We start from the raw sequence: 24,602 nt of genomic DNA, 5'->3' as shown, positions 1-24,602 counted from the left end.
GAATTTCTCCTCAGTTTTCTATTTAAATATATAAAATAGGAGAATTTGCAAAATAACAGAAAAATGTTCAAGTTCAATGTGAAAACAAAAATGTTAAAGTGAAAAAAACGCAGTTCTCTGTCCTTGCAGTGAGTTTCCATCTTTAGCAAACTGTTATTAATCTGTATTTAAGTTCATTTTGTCTGAGGATCTCCTCACCATGAAATAATCATTCGATCAGGAGCTGGGTCTCAGGTCGGACTAGAGGTTTGTTTTGATGCCGTTTTATTACTTACAAGCTAATATCGCCATCTGGTGGTTATACAGTTTATGACAAAAGTTAATGCTTGTCATTTAAAGACTGCTTCCAAAAGAGGACTGAAGAGTCGTTTAGCTTCTAGTTTAATCGGCTTTGCGGTGTAATCTTTGCTGCCAACAGTGTAGTGAAACATTTAAGATGTACATGAAAGTTAATGGGTAATTATGATGATCTTTACCACAAAGATTTTAAATGAAAGAATAAACAAAGGGCATGAAAACTGATTCTTATGTCTACTGTGTATCTTCAGTGTGAATGTTGAATTATATTTGAGTGTATGCATATAAAGCACATACTAATGTATTGTTTCGAAATACATGGTGGTACACAGGAAACATTACTAAAGAATGTAGAATTAGAACACTATCTGTATTTGTTTTTTAAATAGTTTTACATATATTTTACCATTTAAAAAAAGAATCAAGAAATCAAGCTTGCTGCCTGTCTTGTACAGTAATCTCATTTGAACATAGGTTTGATTTAGTGGAGTCAGTTGTTCCCATGCATCATTCTGTAAGTGTGAGAATGAACTATCACATCACATCACAGCATCCTAAACTTTGCTGAACTTTTTGAAATATAAAATGAACTCGCTGAGTGTTGACTGTCACATTTCAAATATCCAAGTAAAGTTAAACTATTAACCTTTAACTGGGTCAGACTTGTTACTGCATGCTGTAACCAAACATACCACACCCTGCGTCATGTGATTGGCTCTTGGTCGCTCAGTAAGAATATTTCTTTAGTGCCTCCCTTCACAGATGTGTCTGTATCAGGATGGGTCTAAACAACATGGTGTAAATGCAGTTGCTGGTGAGCCTCATTTCCTGTAGGAGGTGAACAAGAGCAGAGATCTGTTTCCCTTCAGAGCACAGAGGTAGTTTCTGTTCAGAGGAAGTGAAACTGTCTGACAGTCACTGAGAGACGGTGAAACGGCACAGCACATGAATCAAATGGATCAAACAAAATTCTGCTGTTCAGTCTGTTTGGATCTACTGAAGGATCCGGTGACTATTCCCTGTGGACACAGCTACTGCATGAACTGTATTAAAAGCTTCTGGGATGAAGAGGAAAAGAAGAAAATCTACAGCTGCCCTCAGTGCAGACAGACTTTCACAGCGAGGCCTGTCCTGGTGAAAAGCACCATGTTAGCAGATTTAGTGGAGGAGCTGAAGAAGACTGGACTCCAAGCTGCTCCTGCTGATCACTGCTATGCTGGACCTGAAGATGTGGCCTGTGATGTCTGCACTGGGAGAAAAATGAAAGCATTCAAGTCCTGTTTAGTCTGTCTGGCATCTTACTGTGAGAAACACCTTCAGCCTCATTATGATGTGGCTCCATTAAAGAAACACAAGCTGGTGGAGCCCTCCAAGAAGCTCCAGGACAACATCTGCTCTCGTCATGATGAGGTGATGAAGATGTTCTGCCGTACTGATCAGCAGAGTATCTGTTATCTCTGCTCTGTGGATGAACATAAAGGCCACGACACAGTCTCAGCTGCAGCAGAAAGGACTGAGAGGCAGAGAGAGCTGGAGGTGAGTCGACAAAACATCCAGCAGAGAATCCAGGACAGAGAGAAAGATGTGAAGCTGCTTCAACAGGAGGTGGAGGCCATCAATCAGTCTGCTGATCAAACAGTGGAGCACAGTGAGAAGATCTTCACTGAGCTGATCCATCTCATCCAGAAAAGAAGCTCTGATGTGAAGCAGCAGATCAGATCCCAGCAGGAAACTGAAGTGAGTCGAGTCAAAGAGCTTCAGGAGAAGCTGGAGCAGGAGATCACTGAGCTGAAGAGGAAAGATGCTGAGCTGAAGCAGCTCTCACACACAGAGGATCACATCCAGTTTCTACACAACTACCCCTCACTGTCAGCACTCAGTGAGTCTACAGACTCATCCAGCATCAATATCCGTCCTCTGAGCTACTTTGAGGATGTGACAGCAGCTGTGTCAGAGGTCAGAGATAAACTACAGGACATTCTGAGAGAGGAATGGACAAACATCTCACTGACAGTCACTGAAGTGGATGTTTTACTGTCACAACCAGAGCCAAAGACCAGAGCTGAATTCTTAAAATATTCACGTGAAATCACACTGGATCCAAACACAGCACACATATTGCTGTTATTATCAGAGGGGAACAGAAAAGCAACAGCAATGAATCAACAACAGTCTTATTCTGATCATCCAGACAAATTCACTGACAGCTGTCAGGTCCTGAGTAGAGAGAGTCTGAGTGGACGTTGTTACTGGGAGGTGGAGTGGAGAGGGGAACAAGTTTATGTGGCAGTCGCATACAAGAATATCAGCAGAGCAGGGAGTGGATTTGGACATGATGACAAATCTTGGTCATTAGATTGTAACAACAACAGTTTTACATTTTGGCACAACAACATCCAAACTCCTGTCTCAGGTCCTTGTTCCTCCAGAGTAGGAGTGTACCTGGATCACAGAGCAGGTATTTTGTCCTTCTACAGCGTCTCTGAAACCATGACTCTCCTCCACAGAGTCCAGACCACATTCACTCAGCCGCTCTATGCTGGACTCTGGTTTTACCATGATTATGGTTATGGTTCTGGTTATGGTTATGGTTCTGATTATGGTTCTGGTTATGGTTATGGTTCTGGTTCTGGTTCTCGTTATGGTTATGGTTCTGGTTCTGGTTCTCGTTATGGTTATGGTTCCGGTTATGATTGTGGAGACACAGCTGAGTTGATTAAACTGAAATAGACTTAAGTCTTTCATATTGTGGGTTTAAATCTGTATTTTAGTTTCATTTTATTTTCTCTCCATCATTTCTGCACAGAGATCAGCTGTCAGTCAAACTTCTTGGCTCTTGAAGAAGGTGGTCGCACTTTTCTCCTCCTCCTCCTCTCCCTTAGCTTCCCTGCTTAGCCTCTTGTGTCTTTGGGTAGTCTCGTGTTTTTTGTATTACTTTTCCCTGGAGCATTTTTTCACAGTCTGTTCTCTAAAACCTAAAAGAGGAATTATGGATTTGATCAACTACTCCCGAAATGCTATTGACACCCTTTTCTCAACGAGAAGTCTGGGCTCGGGTGAGCCTGAGTGTCCTGGAGGTACGTTTCCTGCCAGCTACACAATGGACAGGTGGTAGAAGTGGAGGATCGTGTGCCTGGCGGGACTGTCGGTCGAAGACGCTGAAGATATCTACCTATTCGGAACCATGATAACAGGGTTCTTGCTGATCGGAGCTGGCTTATCGAAGAATTAAGAAAGCGGAGCCGGCTGTTCAAACCCCCCCAAGGCTGCCCACTGGGACTGAAACGATGGGACGAGGTGTGAGTTTCTCAAAATGGGCTCATTGAGTGGAGCACGGATAAGATCTTGGAGAAGCTTGCGGCTGTCGTGAACACTCAGAATAAGACCTCTGAGCGCAAATTGGATCTCATCTTGAAGAAGCTCACTGCGGTCGTGAGTTCTCGGAATTGGTTCTTTGAGCACAAGAATGACAAGACCACGGAGCGCAAGTTTGATAACATCATGGAGAAGCTTGCGGCTCTCCAACGGAGATTGAGGGACTAGTGTCGAAGTGTCAAAGAACAGCTTTTAAATTCTCATGAGTTGTTTGCACAAAAGAAAAAAACACCATCATAATGCGGCTATCCCTTTGGCGCCAGCTGTGGGCTCAAGGCATGAGCCGAACAACAACACTCTGATAACGACTGTGTTAAGACTGTTCTTCCCACTCTATGCAAGGCCACCTGGGTTGGCTGAAAGACTGTTTACTTAGCCTGGCAGGGCGAAGGACACTGTCTCAGCTGAACTCTGGACACGCACACACATACACTTACACTGATACGCACTCACTCATCCCCCCTCCCTTTCCAAACGTCTTTGATGCTTGTTCCCTCCTGGAGAACACGGCAGGTCTGGGCCCGCGCTGGAATTATAGCGCAGGGCAGGATGGCTGCTGTGTTTGCTTCTAATTACTCCTCACCCCCTACCCAACCCTGTTGCTTGTCACGTGCTCTATAATGTTGTACTGTGGGCATTTATGTGCTTTCTGTGCAGAGGAGTTTTTTTGATTCCTGCTCTCATGCTGTTATAGGAGCCCAGCATGAGTAGAGGTCTGTTTTTCCTCTTGGACTTTCTCATTGTAGTGTACATTTCAGTGCGTTTCTGTAATGCTACCGATCTCTGACCTGTCTCCCCATGTGATGTCTTTGTTGTGTGTGTAGGGTCGGGGGGGGGGGGGGGGGGGGGCGTTGATTGATTGATTAAACATTATGGGTGGTACCTCCACATCTTCTAGTTGTTCTCTTGATGTTTCTGAGTTTTTAAAGGAGATCTTTCCTGTGACTGTTTATGGAGGCTATCACTGCTCATCATCATTTTGATTTACTAAAATATTTCTCCACATGAAAATGTAAACTTCTCTATCCTCTAAATGTTTCTGGAATATTTGTATTGAAAAATGTCGACATTTCTCTTTATGAGTATGGCAGACCATGTGTGTGTGTTTGTGTTTGTTTTTGTCAAAATCATCAAACAAATGAGGAAAAACTGTGATTTTAATGAATGAATTCATATATTGTGTTGATGTTGATGTTTTATTGTGTGAATAAACTGGAAGGTTTGACTATAAATCAAACTTTGAACAAAGTCTTTTCTTCTGTCTTCATTCCAGGATCTCACTCAAATCTGATGCAGAAAATATGAAACTAATCTGAGAGAATAACTGAAGCAGTTTTCCTCCTGAAGCATCACAAAGTTCAGAGTTCATGTTTAGAGCAGAAGATTCAGCAGTCGCTCTGTGACCTTTCAACTTTCTTCACTAAAACAGCTTCATTACAGAGAAACAAGTCACATTTTCTTCATGTTCTTAAGTCCTTTCAAATGTTTTTAATGGTCCTTGAATGCAGCATCAGTATCGCAGGTTTAAAAGGTCACTTTCTGTTGTGTTCAAAGATTTCCTTCAGATATGGTCTTTAATCAGTAAAGCCAGTGATACAGCAGTGTCATTAGCTGTGTTATTGGCACCAGGCTGTGTTATTATGTATGTATTTAATTCTGTCTGAGGATGTCTTCAGCATGAAATGATCATTTGCTCAGCTGCTGTGTCTCATCTCTTATCAGACATTGGTTGGAACAGAGTTTTGTTGCTGACCATCTGACAAGAGGGTGAAGAAAAGCTTCAGGCTTCATTTGGACACTACGTTGGACAGAAGTCTCCACAAAAATGACTCAGAAACACAAATATTATTAATGAAAGTCCAAATGTCAAAAAGGGGTCATACATGATCCTGAGAAATGTCCTTGAACATTTGAACATGAGTCAGAGGGTTGTCAGGTTTCTACACTGCATCGTGGCATCAAGCCTGAGATGTCTGTGGAAACAAGTATGGAGGACACAAATGCACAGACGCAGTCGAGCTGTTTACTGCTGATGAGGAAGGAAAATAGTCTGTTGGATATTAAAGCAGCATTTATTAGAGTAAGAACAGATACTTGTGTCCTTCATTTGATCCCCGTCAATTTACAGAAGACTTAAGGACCCTTTGACTTCTAACATACAGCTGCATGTTTACAATTATTTATTGATTTATTTATTTCTAGCAAAGCGAGACTTTACTGATTAAAGACATATAATGAACATCAGTTCAAAGCTGATGAACAATAACCGCACTTCTTCATATATATAATACATCACAGTACAGAGGGCAATTTCTGGGTGCTTGAATTTTGCAGGTTTAGCTTTTGTTCTTTTTGTTTTTTAAATATTTTAATTAATTAATAATAAATTTTAATTATTTATTCTAATGTCTGTGTTTGTGATGCAGCAGTTGCCTTAACTTATCTTTGATCTTATCTGAAGCTCAAAAGCTTTTTTTTTTCAAACAAACAGAAGCCAGTATTCTAAAGAGTTCATATTTATTTCATTCAGGTGAATAATTCAGAGCTTTCAGGTGAATATTTAAATTTAAACTACATACTGTCTCAACCAATGGTTTCAAACTGATCCTGAGTGAGTACATCTAAAAATGAAGAAATAAAAACTGGCTCCTTTTACATTTGTGTTACTGTTACTTTCTGAAAAAGACTCACATAAAGCAGATTTATCACAAGCAAACATCAAGACACATCCTTCATGGCTTAAAGTTGCAGTGGGACTCTTTCACCATCTGGTGGTTGTACAATTTTCTCTCGTCTCTTATTTGTTGTGTGTGATCAGGACAATTCTGGAGAAGATGAGCCTGCAGGGGAAAGTCACCCCCAAAGACACAAGGGGGGAAATACTAACTAATACAAATCTAAACAGGGACAACCTCGGCACTAGAGAATCAACTTAACCAAAGACGACTTAAACATGAAACATAATACAAAATGACATCAAAACACAAGAAAACTGAAAACGCTGGGTCAATGATCCAGGATCGTGACAGGTTTGAGGCCTCAGTGTTGTCACTGCAGTAGATCAAGCAGTCAATATAATAATCCTGACATGTTTGTATAGTTGCATGTAGATCAAGTGTAAGCATACCACAGGTTATTATTTATTTATTATTTGCTACTACATATGTCATATTAGCTAAACTGACATAAGATTTGTTGCCAAGAAGCATTTTTACAACAAACAAATAAATGACCAGACACAACTTTCCTTACATTTCATACAAAGTTTTGATGGTTTTCCATGTTTTTGTTTGTTTCAGAAATACTAGAACATGGATTCTCCTTTATTGAGCTATTTCACTGCTAACCTTTAAATCCTCTCATCTCCAGAAACCCTGGATGGATGGATGTTAAGACATTATTACTTTATTGCAACAGCAGAGAGTCCAGCCAAACTGATCATTTCATCAGAGCACATTTTTAACTTTTCAGTGGTTGTTTGTTTTGGGGAACTGAGCAGCAGTTAGCCTGGGAAATAGCTAGCAACACTAGATTTAAGGAGATAGCAGCATAACTAAAGGCTGCTTTAGCATCACTGCCCTTTTTATTTAAAAATAAAGTTTTATACCCTATATCTTAAAAGTGGCGTTTGGCCTCAATTATGATCTCTGGACCTGAACTCCACATAAGACTGAATGATGAATAATTCAACATAACACTGGATGAGAGAAATTAAGGCATGCACCCTGGCAAAATAAAAACACAATGAAAGTGAAAAAAGTGAAAATGAAAAGTGTTGGTTGTTTGTAAATGATGTCGTACTTGCATAGGTCCTGTCTACTCACAGCACTTTCTGCTACATGTCTCATGTACCCAGTCACACACGTTCATGCAGCACTTCTATCTGTGCCTGAGGGCTTTAGCCAACATTCACACACGCTGATGGACTTGGGGTTCAGTGTCTTGTCCAAGGATACTTTGGCATGTGGGCTGGAGGAAACTGTGGACCAATCCACTGACCCTGTGACTGGTACCAATTGTACCACCTGAACCACAGCTGGGACAAGATTAAAGCTGCTTAATAAAAGAAAACAGCAAGAGCAAAAAATAAAGAACACTTGGGAAAGTCCGAATAGAGATAACATGTGTTCACTGCTTGAGCCGCAATCTACTAGCTAACCTGAGTGAAGGAAAAGATTTGTCACGATTAACCAGCCTCTAAAGTTGGCAGCTCCTTGTAATGAATCATTTGACATTTCCATTTACTGCCAGTCTTTAGTGACTGAAACACTAACATGTGAAATTGGCTGTCAGAATTCACAGTTATGTTCTGCAGCAGATTTTAATCAAACTTTATGCTGCCTGGCGGGTGTTCATCGGCCTTCCTGGTGATTTAATTGGCCTGCACCTTAGCGTGCAAGGTGAATACAGCATGAATCACACAGGCTGCCATAAACAAAGTTATGCCCAAGACACATATTTGAAATTAAAATCAGCTGAGGACCTCGGTGCTGCTGCATACACACCTCCACACCACATTATACACCTGAACACCACAGGGCTAGTGATGGAAATTCCAGCTGTTTTTAGAGAACCGGCTCTTTTGGCTCCTAACCGGCTCTTCAGGTTGTTTTGTTGCTTTAATTAATTTCTTATCAACAAAAATATGAAATTATGCACAAAAGGAATTACTAATGTAAAAAAGATTGTGGTTTTATTTATATATGTTTACATATAAATATATACGGTGGCCCCTAGAGACAAATCACGTGCAAAGCTCAACATTGCCCCTAGCATCCTGGAGCACTTCCGTTGTGTTTTGTACGTGTTTTGGAGTTTGTACGTGCTGCTTTGTCTCTAGGGGCCACAAGGTGTAGGTCTATTAGGTGTTGATGCTGGAGTGAAAAATTGCTGATGGACAAAAATGGACAAGAAAAGATCAAAGCCATCAGGTCCTCGGTTTAGAAAAAAACAGAAAAGGAGAAACAAGCAAATGATACAGGTAAGCAGTCCTGTGGTCTCAGCCTCAGATACTTATCAAATCAAACAAAGCTCATAAAAAACAAACAGATGGACGCTGAATGAATTATTAGATTAATTGGAAGAGGTGTTTTATTGATTTGTCTGCTACTCTCAGTGTATGATGAATTATAATGGCTGTTTGTCATTTACTCTCTTTCTCTCACTATATCAAATATTTATCTGGTTAAATTCAGTATGGTCCCAATAGCAGTTTCCACAATAACATATGTTAATGTACAATCCTTAATTTGGTGTGTGTGTGTGTGTGTGTGTGTGTGTGTGTGTGTGTGTGTGTGTGTGTGTGTGTGTGTGTGTGTGTGTGTGTGTGTGTGTGTGTGTGTGTGATTTACATTGCTGTGCTTGTGAGTCACCATCTACCGCACATATACATGGCCAATAAACACAATTCTGATTCTTATATTTCTGTTTTGCCTACGTCGTTGGGTTCGAAGGATCTCTTCACGTGTGTCTTGCTGGTGTCTGCTTACATCTGCTATTTGTCTGTTTGACTTGCTCCAGTCGCCACAGATGGCCCCATGCTGCATTGTGTTCTAGCACAAAGTGTGTTTGTGATAGGATCAGTTATAACAACCATCATTCACCTGTGGAGTGTAAATTACTATTTGACTTGTGTATTTTTTATTTTCTTTGTTTTAAAAGCATGTGTGATGTTTTAAAATGCTTGGAGTAGATTTTAGTAGTTCTTCTTGTATGACTGTGAGCAATGAGCCTGGTGGTAAGTGTCCTATTACAGGTTTAAAAGTAGGATAAGCTAGTAGCCGTGGGGCCTTCATGCCAGTGGGTTGTTTTCCACATTCCTTTTGTTTTACACCACCTTGTGTATATAGGTGGTTGGTTTGTACGTGTGCCTTTTTTCTCCCCATGGTCCTCAGCTACTGGTAAGTCCAGCTCAATATTTGGTTGTTTTACTTCACAGTCAACCTTTATACTGATTCATGCTCCACTTGTTTTAACTTCTGTTTTATTTGTATTTGTTTGTTTGTTTTTAACAAATATATTGAATAAAAGTATTTTGATATTGAAACCAGTCTGCATCAGTAGTGTATTCGAGCCTGCGTTATCATTTGTTTGGCTTGTTTGAAACTACAATCTTTATATTTCATAGCGGGGAAATTCCCCTAGGTTGCGGTGTTGCATTTTAATCATAACCCCCCCTGAAAAACCTCACCAGACATTATGTTTTTGAGACCTGGGTGGAGATTCAGTTCAATTCAGTTTTCACTTCCATCATACAATGTGAAATCCTTTGGTTCCTAACATAGTACTCAGTTCATATCAGCTCAGATATCCAGCATGTGTTTTTTTTCCCTTTTCAGATCTGAAGTGTGTTCAAAGCCTTGTTTTAATTTGTTTCAGATCCGGATATAATGCCTATTTATGTCCTGTTTCATATGTAACATGAGTTCGCCTTCTGAGGCTGCACATTAAAATGTACTCTCAGCTATTTGTTCAAAAGTCACTAAAAACAAGTGAAATAGTGCAGCAAGGAAATCAGATGGACGAAATAAGATTCTATTTTGATCTGTTTGGATCTACTGAAGGATCCGGTGACTATTCCCTGTGGACACAGCTACTGCATGAACTGTATTAAAACCCTTCTGGGATGAAGAGAAGAAAATCTATAGCTGCCCTCAGTGCAGACAGACTTTCACATCGAGACATGTCCTGATGGAAAACACCATGTAAGCAGATTTAGTGGAGGAGCTGAAGAAGACTGGACTCCAAGCTGGACCTGAAGATGTGGCCTGTGATGTCTGCACTGGGAGAAAAATGAAAGCCTTCAAGTCCGGTTATGATTAGGTGATAAAGATGTTCTGCTATAGGAAAATATCTGCAGATGTGTTTACATTTTTATGTTGAATATTCTTTTTAAGATTTGCTACAAAAACTGAGGCAGGATTTAAATGGCTAGTTTTGATCTTTTTAGCTATAATTTGTTAAATTTTAAATTCCTTCAAGTTTTTTGTAAACTGGAGTGTCCATTATGAATAATTGAATTATTTGCACTGGTAATAAATACAGTAAAATACATTCACGAATAACAAAAAGTTTTTTCGTTTTCAATTTTTTTAAAAATATAACCAAACAATACAACAATGCACCAAAATTTTCAGGACTGTGGATGATACAAAGTGCTGCTGTAACTGTGACAGGGTGGAAAACTACCCTTATAGCCCCTTAGCAGTACCAAAAGACTCCATACAGGTGTTATTCATAAGTTGATTTTGTACTAAAAGAGTTGACAGTAAAAAAAAAAGGCACTCAGTTAATACAAATTCTTAAGCCTGAAAACAATGTAAATACACTGCGAAATTGTTTTAAATTGGTTATTTTTCATGTTGCATTAATGGTTGTCATTTGATTCAAGAGAACTGCGAGCTGTACATCAGTAATCGGCTAGTAAGTCTTTTCTGGGATCGATTGGTAATGGCTTCTTTCTCTACCAGGGGGCTTTCGCGCGCTCTCTCCTCATTACAAAACTAATGCAGAAGAGAAGCATCTCAAAATCACCCTCGTCATTCTTTCCTCCGTGTTTTAAGGTAATGGTGATCAAAACATGATATTTTATACTCTGTACGTTGTTGAGATATTTTATAGGTAGTCTTTCGTTATTTTGTGAGCTTCAGAAACATTTTATTATAGATTTTTAGTGGGTAGACCGCGGTTTTGAGCCTCAGTTGCACAATGGCCATTAAGCTAACGGCACGAGCTACAAACGTTTCTATTGTTATCTATTTTGTACGGAAACATGTTCAGATACAAATAGTAAGCACTCAATTGTTATTTTTGGGTTATTAATTAGCTCTTTCTTACACTGTGTGACATTGAGCAGTACGCAATGTGAATTACTTATGTTCATTTTTCATTGCATTAAACTACTGCATGAGAGAATCACTTGAAAATCACTCTTAATTTCCCCTCTGCTTTCAGGGGTGTAACATAACTGCGCAATACAGCTGCAGTGAGCAAAGCTTTGGATGTACAGTTAGGAAATTAAAATACTAAAGCTAAGTAGGTGAAGCAAGCATGCAGTTAATGACTTTTTTACACCACAGTACACTTGGCATTAGGGCTGCCAAGATTAGTCGACTAGTCATTAATCATATCACTTTTATTGTCACATCACATGTGCAGGTACATTGGTACAGCACATGTAAGTGAAATTCTTGTGTGCGAGCTTCACAAGCAACAGAGCTGTGCAAAATACAATAATGTAAACAAGCAAAATACAAGAATGGCTACATCTGAAACTAATAAATATATGTACAATATATAATAGTTATTACGTCGTTTATCAAAATCGTAGACCACTAATTTAATAGTCGACGCGTCGTTTGAAGCTTTGTAAGATCCTGAAAGACAGGAATAAGCAGTAGGATTTAAGTGTAATAACGGACTGAAACAGAAGATGACAGCAATGCATGTTCAAGCATGCCAGCTGCCGTTAAAGGCAAAAGAAGAAGAAGCAGTCTCCGGCATCGTAGCTCTGTCCAAATTCAGGGGCGGCATCCTTCGGAGGCCGCATTTGTAGGCCGATTGCGTTACAGCGACGCGACGAAGGCTGTTCATTTCGAAGACTCCGACAAATGCGTCGTCCTTTTCCCCGGATTTGGAGGATGGGTCATGCTAGTGCAGTAAGCTGTGCGTCCAATGGATGCATGATCTGATCAGTCAACTAATCGCAAAAATAATCGGTGACTAGTCGACGATCAAAATGATCAAGCCCTACTTGGCACTGGTCATTTGTATAACAATTCTTACATAATGAGTAAAACATATGTTCGATTTATTGTAGACAGTTGTTCCCATGCTTATTTTGAGAAAAAGTCAACACGTGAGATTAGTTGTTTCAAGAAAAACTGCCATGGCTGCTGTACCCTCTACAAAATGCCTTGTTTAGATGAGTTAAGAGTGTAACAAATTCGTCCTGTTTAATCCACAAGGGCAGGGGTGTCAAAGTCCTGAAACTTTTACATGTGTCCCTGCTGCAACACACCTGAATAAAATGAGTAGGTCATTAGCAAGAGTCTTGACTACATGCTGAGGTGGGAACCCCTAAACCTCAACATTTTTAACTTAACATTCAGCAATTATTTCAACTCAAAACGTTCAGTTATCAGCATTCACACTGCAGTTTCTTCAGAAAATGCATTTTCTAGTTTGAAATAAATGAAAGTGTTTGGAAAAAAAATGTACTTCAACAATAAAAATGCTTATATTGTGCCACCTTCATTCATGAGCTGCTATAACATGAATCTAATGGCTGAATTGTCACCTCAGTATGCAGTCAGGGCTCTTGCTAATTAATCTAATTTTATTGAGGTGTGTTGGAGCAGCGACACATGTAAAAGTTTCAGGACCTCAAGGACTGGAGTTTTGACACCTGTGCACAAGGGTGTAACCAGCGTTATCATGGAGCGCTTTATTATTATCTCAAAAGGTACTATACCAATAAAGTTTTACCTTACTTAAATCATCGCCACAAGGCATTTCGTATAGGCTAAGTTACTAGTTAACAAGGTTAGCTAGGTCACAGTTTTAACTGCATATTGTAAATCAAACATAACAAACCCTGGCACTGATGAAATAAGCATTTATGACTTGTTGTTGCCTCCCTTCACAGATGTGTCTGTATCAGGATGGGTCTAAACAACATGGTGTAAATGCAGTTGCTGGTGAGCCTCATTTCCTGTAGGAGGTGAACAAGAGCAGAGATCTGTTTCCCTTCAGAGCACAGAGGTTGTTTCTGTTCAGAGAAAGTCAAACTGTCGGACAGTCACTGAGAGACGGTGAAACGGCACAGCACATGAATCAAATGGATCAAACAAAATTCTGCTGTTCAGTCTGTTTGGATCTACTGAAGGATCCGGTGACTATTCCTTGTGGACACAGCTACTGCATGAACTGTATTAAAACCCACTGGGATGGAGAGGAAAACAGGAAAATCTACAGCTGCCCTCAGTGCCGGAGGACTTTCACAGCGAGGCCTGTCCTGGTGAAAAACACCATGTTAGCAGATTTAGTGGAGGAGCTGAAGAAGACTGGACTCCAAGCTGCTCCTGTTGATCACTGCTATGCTGGACCTGAAGATGTGGCCTGTGATGTCTGCACTGGAAGAAAAGTGAAAGCATTCAAGTCCTGTTTATTCTGTCTGGCATCTTACTGTGAGAAACACCTTCAGCGTCATTATGATGTGGCTCCATTAAAGAAACACAAGCTGGTGGAGCCCTCCAAGAAGCTCCAGGAGAACATCTGCTCTCGTCATGATGAGGTGATGAAGATGTTCTGCCGTACTGATCAGCAGAGTATCTGTTATCTCTGCTCTGTGGATGAACATAAAGGCCACGACACAGTCTCAGCTGCAGCAGAAAGGACTGAGAGGCAGAGAGAGCTGGAGGTGAGTCGACAAAACATCCAGCAGAGAATCCAGGACAGAGAGAAAGATGTGAAGCTGCTTCAACAGGAGGTGGAGGCCATCAATCAGTCTGCTGATCAAACAGTGGAGCACAGTGAGAAGATCTTCACTGAGCTGATCCATCTCATCCAGAAAAGAAGCTCTGATGTGAAGCAGCAGATCAGATCCCAGCAGGAAGCTGAAGCGAGTCGAGTCAAAGAGCTTCAGGAGAAGCTGGAGCAGGAGATCACTGAGCTGAAGAGGAAAGATGCTGAGCTGAAGCAGCTCTCACACACAGAGGATCACATCCAGTTTCTACACAACTACCCCTCACTGTCAGCACTCAGTGAGTCTACAGACTCATCCAGCATCAATATCCGTCCTCTGAGCTACTTTGAGGATGTGACAGCAGCTGTGTCAGAGGTCAGAGATAAACTACAGGACATTCTGAGAGAGGAATGGACAAACATCTCACTGACAGTCACTGAAGTGGATGTTTTACTGTCAGATCCACCAGAGCCAAAGACCAGAGCTGGATTCTTAAAATATTCATGTGAAATCACACTGGATCCAAACACAGCATACAAAGAGCTGTTATTATCAGAGGGGAACAGAAAAGCAACCTTAATGAAACAAAAAAATTATTCTGATCATCCAGACAGATTTACTTCGTATAAACAGGTCCTGAGTAGAGAGAGTCTAACTGGACGTTGTTACTGGGAGGTGGAGTGGAGAGGGAGAGTTGATGTAGCAGTCGCATACAAGAATATCAGCAGAACAGGGAGTGTGAATGAGTGTGTATTTGGATGTAATGACAAATCTTGGTCATTAGATTGTGACAACAACAGTTATACATTTTGGTACAACAACATCCAAACTCCTGTCTCAGGTCCTCATTCCTCCAGAGTAGGAGTGTACCTGGATCACAGAGCAGGTATTTTGTCCTTCTACAGCGTCTCTGAAACCATGACTCTCCTCCACAGAGTCCAGACCACATTCACTCAGCCGCTCTATGCTGGACTGTTGGTTTACTATAGTGAAGATACTGCTGAGTTGATTAAAGTGAAATAGACTGAAGTCTTTCATATTGTGGGTTTAAATCTGTATTTTAGTTTCATTTTATTTTCTCTCCATCATTTCTGCACAGAGATCAGCTGTCAGTCAAACATTATGGGTGGTACCTCCACATCTTCTAGTTGTTCTCTTGATGTTTCTGAGTTTTTAAAGGAGATCTTTCCTGTGACTGTTTATGGAGGCTATCACTGCTCATCATCATTTTGATTTACTAAAATATTTCTCCACATCAAAATGTAAACTTCTCTATCCTCTAAATGTTTCTGGAATATTTGTATTGAAAAATGTCGACATTTCTCTTTATGAGTATGGCAGACCATGTGTGTGTGTTTGTGTTTGTTTTTGTCAAAATCATCAAACAAATGAGGAAAAACTGATTTTAATGAATGAATTCATATATTGTGTTGATGTTTTATTGTGTGAATAAACTGGAAGGTTTGACTATAAATCAAACTTTGAACAAAGTCTTTTCTTCTGTCTTCATTCCAGGATCTCACTCAAATCTGATGCAGAAAATATGAAACTAATCTGAGAGAATAACTGAAGCAGTTTTCCTCCTGAAGCATCACAAAGTTCAGAGTTCATGTTTAGAGCAGAAGATTCAGCAGTCGCTCTGTGACCTTTCAACTTTCTTCACTAAAACAGCTTCATTACAGAGAAACAAGTCACATTTTCTTCATGTTCTTAAGTCCTTTAAAATGTTTTTAATGGTCCTTGAATGCAGCATCAGTGTTACAGGTTGTGACTCCTGTGAACAAACTGACACAGTGTGATATTACACATATTTAAATCTGTCTTTACTGATGATGTTGAAGCTGCTGAAGGCTCAGTTACGTTTTGTCTTCCTGCAGGTTAACAAGTGAAATCTGAAAGTGATGCACAAGAGCTTCATCCTGCTAACAGGGATGTAGAGGAGGTTAAAGCACCTCAGCTCAGTTTGTCCACATGTTTTACATTCTGCCATGTTTTTAGGCTGAATAAAGCCTTTATCATAAAGTGCACTGTGTCATAGATCCTGGTAAACTGGATCAAAGCATCATTAGTTAGATTAAACTCCAAACTAAATAATTGACTAACACTGTATCAGCAAACACCATGGTTTAACATGAACAGTAAAAATCTCATAAAATGACTATGTGGACTCTCTTAATATGTTGTCTGTCATCTACAGCGCCTCTCTGGGGGTGATTGCAATAATACACGTCTTTTTTTCCACACCTTTTCTGGTCCCTGTAATTTCACTTTATTCCTGACGTTAACATTTTCATAGCACCTGTTAAAAATGTGACTGGCTGAGTCAAACTCTTTCATTTAGCTTGGCTCTCTAACTTTGCTAAATAAAGTTACAGATCCAAGCCTTTTATTCCTCTTGAACGAAAAAAAATCAACAGCTTTGTAAATGCACCATATGGGCCACATTTAAAACCACAGTATTACTCTTCATAACAAGAGAAAAATAGGTCAGTTTCAGCAGAACAACTACATCATGAAACAGTAATGGTGACGACAGAGCAGCTGGAGGCTGCTGTCATTTATTTGTATTCATGATCATTTTGTCTGAAGATCTCAACATGAAATGATTCGATCAGCTGCTGTGTCTCATTTCTTACCAGATGTTGACTCTGATGCACTTTTGTTTAATGCCGACTAAAAGCAGTGAAGAAGAGCTTCAGCCCTCAGACATTTCACTTTGGACAGAAGCCTCCATAAAAAGTGACTCAGACACAAAATAATAATAATGAAACTCCAAATTTAAAACCAGGACTTGTTAAAATTTATCACCCATGAGACTTAAGGACTCTTTGACCTCCAGCAGCATATTTTGAACTTGTGTTTTATGTCATTCTCTGGTCTTTTCTAACCAAGAAAATATGATAAACATTTAAAAAGCTTTCATCTACAACAGTGGTGAAAAATAACCACACCTCTGTCTTCATGAACAAATTAGTGTGTGAGGTCAGAGGGCCACATCCATCAGCATCATTGGAGTTTCAGGGTCTCATCTGGTGGGTCTACAGTTTGTTAATGTGTGTTCTGACAAAAAGATCACTTTCATGTTCCTAAAGAGGACACGTACACTTTATGTGCTTATTTTGTACTCTCTTTATTTTCTCTATGCTTTTAAAAGTGTCACATAAACAGAATTTCCAGTTTTTCTATTTTTCATATATTTAATCTTTCCCTTTAACAACCAATGTAAATTCATTAGTGCTTTGACAGCACAGACTGGAGTGTTTTTGAGGCCACAGCTACAGACCTGATGATCTCACCGGTGCTGTAACATCTTCCATCAGTTTCTGCGCCAAGTTTTCAGGTAACGACCCTGCATCAATGTGGAGAGGACTGCAGGATATCACCAACCACAGGAGACCATCCCCCCACACCAGGGAGAACAATCAACTGGTCAAAGACCTGAATGTTTTCCTGCAGGTTTAACGATCACATCTTCACACCCCTCACCCTCTCCAACCACATCACACACCACTTCCCACCACCACCCACCCCTCCTTACTGACTCACCATCTACACTGTGAAGAAGATGTGAGGTAACTCTTCAGCAGACAAAACACAGGTAACAGACAGTGAGTCACCCTCCTGCCCCAAAGTCTGAGCTGACCAGCTGGCTCCCATCATCACACAGATCTTCAGCAGATCCCTGGACCTGTGTGAAGTCCCCTCCTGCTTCAAGCACTCCACAATCATCGCGGTCTAAAAAAAAAACAAAACCCTCTGTCACTGAGTTAAATGACTACAGACCTGTCGCCCTGTAGGACATCACAGCCCCCACTACCAGACCCCCGGCAGGATGCTTACTGGTCAAACACTTAAGCAGATATATATGTATGTCATCAAGTTATATTCTCAAGTTCTGTATTCATAATAACCAGTTATCCATCCCTTATTTACTCCATTATTTATTCCAGTATCTTTGTACACATAAATATGTTATACATGTTGTTGCTGTCTGTTCGTTTTTTCTGATAAGTTTACTGAAAAGCAAAGAAACAGAACCCATTTCCTTGGATGTGTGCGCAGAATCAGAAAGACTTTATTTATCCCCAAGGGGCAATTAAGATACAACAGAGCAGCATGGCGTTGAAGATAAGGGCAGGGCAGATACAGGCAATAAGAGTGAGATAATAAATACACAGAATATACAGTATACACAGTTTTAAAATTACACAGTTTTAAAATTAAAGTGACTGAATAGCTGAATAAATAACTGAGTGACTAAACGTGAGTAAAGTGTCAGCAGCACAAAAAGAGTGTAGTGTAGTTTATGTTTCTGGTGTGGGAAATCGTCTTATCGGCTGGAGTTAAAAAGCAGGGTGGCTCTCCTCCTCTCAGTCCTGCAGGAAATGCAGCGGAGGCTTCGCTCAGAGAGGAGCCGCTGAAATGCGGGGTGAAGAATGTGAGAGGGGTCGTTGATGATTGGGCTGCCCGTCTAAGGGCCTGTTGGCTGAAAAACTGCCAGAGTTCTGACAGACAGGCCAACTTTGTCACAGGTTTTTGGCACATACATGGTAATAAAGATGATTCTGATTTTATAACTTTAAAATCATTTGTCTTTCCTCTTCCTCCGTCAGCATTTTTTTAATATTTCAGTTTTACAGTAAAAAATAATCTCTTTTCACGATGTGAATTCTATTTTCATTTTATCTTCAAATGAAACTGCCACTTTAAGACAACCCGTTCCCGCTCTAACTGCGCATGCTCTGCGCATGCTCGTCTTCACGCTCTCCCCGTCGCCGATCTACAAGTGTGAGGATGGGTGTAACCAGCGCGTGACTGCGTGAGCTGAAAGGTTCCATTCAAACGCAGATCTGCGGCTAAACAGAAACCAGAGGAGGAGGGTTTGGTTTGAATCGGAGCGCACACACGTGTTTCTGTCCACACTTACGGGGAGAAATGGCAGAGAAAGGCGTCCTTCTGGATAAAAAGACCTGTTGTTTGATCTGTTTGGATTTGTTAAAGGATCCGGTGACTGTTTCCTGTGGTCACAGCTACTGTACCAACTGCATTAATTCCCACTGGGATAAGGAGGACAGGAATGCCACCTACAGCTGCCCAAAGTGCAGGAAGTCCTTCACAGCGCGGCCTGACCTGGCAGCAAACACCACGTTAGAAGAGTTGGTGGAGGAGCTGAAGAACAGTGGACTTAATGTGGGAATGAACGGTGACGGTCAGACCGAGCTGGGGTCAAGCAGGCAAAAAATCAAGCAGAGAATCGAGACCAGACAAAAGGACGTGAAGCTGCTTAAGCTGGAGGTGGAGAAAATCAATCTCTCTGCGGATAAAGCCCTGAAGGAGAGCAGGAGCGTTTTTGATCAACTCACCCAGCAGATCAAAAAAAGAAGCTTTGATGTGATGTATCGGATCAGATCCCTGCAGAAAGCCGAACAGAATCGAATCAAAGAGCTTCAGCAGGAGCTGGAGCAGGAGATCACTGACCTGAAAAGGAAAGACGCTGAACTGGAGGAGCTCTCACACACAGAGGATCACAACCAGTTTCTGCATCGCCTTCCTTCATTCACTCATCCACCTACAGAGTTACCCAGAACCAAAATCCTTCCTCTGAGCTTCTTTGGGGAGGTGACAGCAGCTGTGTCCAAGCTCAGAGCTAAAGTACAGGACATCCTGAGGGACACCTGGGTGGATGTTTCACCCGTGGTTGATGTAAACCCACAAACAGAGCCAAAGACCAGAGCTGACTTCTTAAAATATTCATTCCAAATCACGCTGGATCCCAACACCGTAAACACACAGCTGTCATTATCAGAGGGGAACAGGAGAGCGACATTAATGAGAGAGGAGCAGTCTTATCCTACTCACCTGGACAGATTCATTAGGTGGAGGCAGGTCCTGAGTAACCAGAGCCTGACCGGCCGTCGTTACTGGGAGGTGGAGTGGTGCAGGAAGAGAGTCACAGTGGCGCTGGCATACAAAGATATCAGCAGAGAGGGGTCCATGAACGAGTGCGCGTTTGGATTCAACGACAAGTCCTGGGCGCTGGAGTGTAATTGCAGCAGCAGCTACAAATTCATACACAACAGCGTGAAAACAGCCGTCTCGGGCCCGTGGACGTCCCGGCTCGGAGTGTACCTGGATCACAGTGCAGGTGTCCTGGCTTTCTACAGCGTCTCTGAAAGCATGACTCTCCTCCACAGAGTTCAGACCGCATTCAATCAGCCGCTCTATGCTGGACTTTGGTTCAGTGGATATCACAGAGCCACTGCAGAGTTCATTGAGCTCAGAGCATAAATGAGACGACCTGCAAGATTATTTTTTTTCTTTTTATCATCATTGTTACATTTCAAGAATAAGAAGTGGTATTCAAGACTTGCAAGTATCTAGAGACACAGTATTCTATGACAACAGTGACTTTTTATTTCACCTCCTCCTCCACACCATCATCATCATCACCTATGACCTTTCAGTCTTTGTTTTGTTTTTTTGGTAGCTGAAGAGTTTAGGAAATGCTGTTTAGACTTATTATGTAAAACAGAGTAAAGTACAAAGTAGATTTACTCACGGCAGTAAAATAATGCCTGAATCTGCTATATTTTTATATATGATGTTATTAGAGTCCTGAAACTGATGCATCCAAGTGGAAGCAGCAATTTAATTTGTGTCTCAGTGGTTTGATCTGCTTTATGTAGAGTTAGATTTTCAGTGGGTTTGCAAAGAGAAACAAATGGATGAGAGGAAATTTAAAACAGTTCTGATGCCAGATTTTCTTTTCGTGTTTTGTACGGTTATATAATCTCTGTGGATCATTTGATAACTTTAAATGTCTTTGTTCCTACTTGGAGTTATTGGAGCTTTTCATGTTTTTAATATGACTTCGTATGTAAATTGTTCCAGACCTGCAGCTAAGATACTCGAGTATCTTCAAATATGAAGCTGAGTATTACTTTCGTACTTTCCTCCACTGCTGATGACCTTGTTACCTGCTGCTCCCTGTTAATGATCAGCCTCAGTTCTGATAGTAAACTGTTGTCTCTCGTTCTGTCAGGTTGTTGCTCAGTGACGTCTTGTTTTCATTTTCAAATGTCTTCTTTTAACTCTTTGCTTTTGTTTCTGGTTTGTGTCCTCGAATTTTACAATTAAATTTTAAATGCATCACGTGTGTTTCATCATTGGATGTTTATAGTTGTGACTCTTTGATTTGCTGTGTTGCTCTTAAGCAGTATATGTTTACAATAAGTTAGTATCATAGTATACCACACAATATAAGTACTTTTGTTTAACTGAAGTTATCACTCTCACTGTTCAGGTGATGTTTCTCATGTAAAGATGGAAATAAACACAGATGGAAACACTGAGTCAGAGTGTTGCTGCTGGTCAGTCAGTATATTAACAGAACATGGTTCATAAAACTGCTCCTACAACTGTTTTTGAGTCATCTTTAAAGACGCTTGTCTTTATTGTTCTGTTTTTTGTGGTTCGGCACTTTATAGTGAGCCAGTTTTTTTAACTTAAAGATACTTTGTGAATTTAATTCAGTCATTCGGCTACTGAAAATCAAGAAAGTCTCCTCTTTAAGTTTAAAGACTTTAAAGTCTCCTCTTTAAATCCCTCCATTTTTCTGACTGTCTGGACTCTCAATCCAGAATAAGTAAGTTGTTATACGGTGTTGAGGACAATGTACAGATCCTGAGAAACAGACAGGCTGTTTGACAAAAGGAAGGAGGCCATTTGTGTTCAAGTAGAGAAACTATCGCTCTGTAGAGGAGGAGGGCAATAAGTGCTGTTCTTTCATCACTTCCCAGCAGTTTAAAACACCCACAGGCCTCATCATGTGATGTTATTTGTGCTTTGTGTTTTTTTTGCCCGCATGATGCCACATTGAGGACATCTCGTTGTCATGGATGTGGGACTGGATTTATGACAACCGAGGGCTCATCTTACAGTGTCTCACAGATTCAGTGCAAGAGGATCACACAATGCATTTTTATTCATTAGATAGAAGATAGAAGTTTGCTGAACATTTTAAATAATTTAAACAAACTGGTGTTTTGTGTAAAATTACAGTAGGATGCAAAAGTTTGGGCAACCTTGTTAATAGTCATTATTTTTCCTGTATAAATCGTTGGATGTTACAATAAAAAACATCAGTTAAATATATCATATAGGAGACACACACAGTGATATTTGAAAAGTGAAATGAAGTTTATTGGATTTACAGAAAGTGTGCAATAAATGTTTAAACAAAATCAGGCAGGTGCATAAATTTGGACACCACATTTTTTGCAGAAATTACAGCCTCTAAACGCTTCCTGTAGGTTCCAATGAGAGTCTGGATTGTGGTTGAAAGGTATTTTGGACCATTCCTCTTTACTAAACATCTCTAGTTCATTCAGGTTTGATGGCTTCCGAGCATGGACAGCTCTCTTTAACTCACACCCCAGATTTTCAGTAATTTTCAGGTCTGGGGACTGAGATGGCCATTCACGAAACGTTGTACTTGTTCCTCTGCATGAAAGCCTTAGTGGATTTTGAGTAGTGGTTCGGGTCGTTGTCTTGTTGAAAAATCCAGCTTTGTCACTGATTCCTGGATATTGGTCTCCAGGATCTGCTGATACTGAGTGGAATCCATGTGTCCCTCAACTTTGACAAGATTCCCAGTCCCTGCACTGGCCACGCAGCCCCACAGCATGATGGAGCCACCACCATATTTTACTGTAGGTAGCAGGTGTTTTTCTTGGACTGCTGTGTTCTTTTTCCTCCATACATAACATCCCTTGTTATGCCCAAATAGCTCATTTTTAGTTTGATCAGCCCACAGCACCTTATTCCAGAATGAAGCTGGCTTGTCCAAATTTGCTTTAGCAAACCTCAATCGGCTCTGTTTGTGCTGTGGGCGGAGCAAAGGCTTCCTCTGCATCACTCTTGCATACAGCATCTCCTTGTGTAAAGTGCCTGAAATGGTTGAACGATGCACAGTGACTCCATCTGCTGCAAGATGATGTTGTAGGTCTTTGGTGCTGGTCTGTGTGTTGACTCGGAATGTTCTCACCAATCGTCGCTTCTGTCTATCCGAGATTTGTCTTGGTCTGCCACTTCGAGCCTTAACTTGAACTGAGCCTGTGGTCTTTCATTTTCTCAGTATGTTCCTAACTGTGGAAACGGACAGCTTAAATCTCTGAGACAACTTTCTGTGTCCTTCCCCTAAACCATGATGGTGAACAGTCTTTGTCTTCAGGTCATTGGAGAGTTGTTTTGAGACCCCCATGTTGCTACTCTTCAGAGAAAATTAAAAGAGGGAAACTTACAGTTTGCCCCCCTTAAATACTCTTTCTCATTATTGGATTCACCTGTAAATGTAGGTCAGGGGTCACTGAGCTTACTAAGCCAATTTGAGTTCCAATAATTAGTTCTAAAGGTTTTGGAATCAATAAAATGACAACAGTGCCCAAATTTATGCACCTGCCTGACTTTGTTTAAACATTTATTGCACACTTTCTGTAAATCCATTAAACTTCATTTCACTTCTCAAATATCACTGTGTGTGTCTCCTATATGATATATTTAACTGATGTTTTTTATTGTAACAACCAACGATTTATACATAAAAATAATGACTATTAACAAGGTTGCCCAAACTTTTGCATCCCACTGTATCAAAGTTTAACTGGGTCAAACGTATTGCTGCATGCTCCTGCAAATCACACAAACACATCAGACAAACACAAACATTGCCTTCCTTAAATGCCATTTGTATCTCTGTCAGAATCATTCTTTAGAGCCTCCCTTCACAGATGTGTTTGATCAGGATGGGTCTAAACAGCATTTCCTGTAGGAGGTGAACAAGAGCAGAGATCTTGAAGAACTGAAGCATCCGGTGACTATTCCCTGTGGACACAGCTACTCCATGAACTGTATTAAAAGCTTCTGGGATGAAGAGGAAAAGAAGAAAATCTACAGCTGCCCTCGGTGCAGACAGACTTTCACAGCGAGGCCTGTCCTGATGAAAAGCACCATGTTAGCAGATTTAGTGGAGGAGCTGAAGAAGACTGGACTCCAAGCTGCTCCTGCTGATCACTGCTATGCTGGACCTGAAGATGTGGCCTGTGATGTCTGCACTGGAAGAAAAATCAAAGCTTTCAAGTCCTGTCTGGCATTTTTGATCTCTTACTGTGAGAAACAGGAGGTGGAGGCCATCAATCAGTCTGCTGATCAAACAGTGGCGCACAGTGAGAAGATCTTCACTGAGCTGATCCATCTCATCCAGAAAAGAAGCTCTGATGTGAAGCAGCAGATGATACCAATATTAAACACAAACACTGGGTCTAATGACCCAGGACCATGACGACATCAAAGTTTAGATTTGTGTTAAATAAACAAAATACATATCAAATATCTGGTGTAATGCTTCTCATACAGTCTTCTCATCTAAAAATGAGTTTGATTTGTTACAGTGTTACTGTACAGTTGT

At 40.6% G+C, this 24,602-nt stretch overlaps 2 protein-coding genes and 1 pseudogene across 3 annotated transcripts; all 3 read left to right on the top strand.

Annotated features, from left to right (window-relative positions):
• The first annotated feature begins 1,028 nt into the window (after positions 1-1,028).
• On the top strand, positions 1,029-3,027 carry LOC113010866 (tripartite motif-containing protein 16-like). The gene has a single exon (XM_026150110.2). It carries the CDS (start codon positions 1,243-1,245, stop codon positions 3,025-3,027), a length of 1,785 nt encoding a protein of 594 aa, XP_026005895.2. The 5' UTR covers positions 1,029-1,242.
• An 8,073-nt stretch (positions 3,028-11,100) lies between these two features.
• Positions 11,101-14,717, top strand: LOC113011167 (tripartite motif-containing protein 29-like; annotated as a pseudogene). The gene is made up of 2 exons (XR_013903323.1): positions 11,101-11,234; positions 13,319-14,717. The product of XR_013903323.1 is annotated as a tripartite motif-containing protein 29-like (transcript).
• Positions 14,718-19,011: 4,294 nt separating this feature from the next.
• LOC113010758 (tripartite motif-containing protein 16-like) lies at positions 19,012-21,289 on the top strand. Its single transcript, XM_026149965.2, has one exon. It carries the CDS (start codon positions 19,073-19,075, stop codon positions 20,423-20,425), a length of 1,353 nt encoding a protein of 450 aa, XP_026005750.2. The 5' UTR covers positions 19,012-19,072; the 3' UTR covers positions 20,426-21,289.
• The last annotated feature ends 3,313 nt before the right edge of the window (positions 21,290-24,602 follow it).

This window comes from Astatotilapia calliptera, chromosome 18 (genome assembly GCF_964374335.1).
Source record: "Astatotilapia calliptera chromosome 18, fAstCal68.1, whole genome shotgun sequence".
NCBI lineage: Eukaryota > Metazoa > Chordata > Actinopteri > Cichliformes > Cichlidae > Astatotilapia > Astatotilapia calliptera.
The sequence above is the reverse complement of the archived record's forward strand: the minus strand, read 5'-3'. Positions and strand labels throughout refer to the sequence as shown.

What these genes read in the sequence shown, in the direction of transcription:
- LOC113010866 (XM_026150110.2), top strand. Translation starts at nt 1,243, where the DNA reads ATGAATCAAATGGATCAAACAAAATTCTGCTGTTCAGTCTGTTTGGAT.
- LOC113010758 (XM_026149965.2), top strand. Translation starts at nt 19,073, where the DNA reads ATGGCAGAGAAAGGCGTCCTTCTGGATAAAAAGACCTGTTGTTTGATC.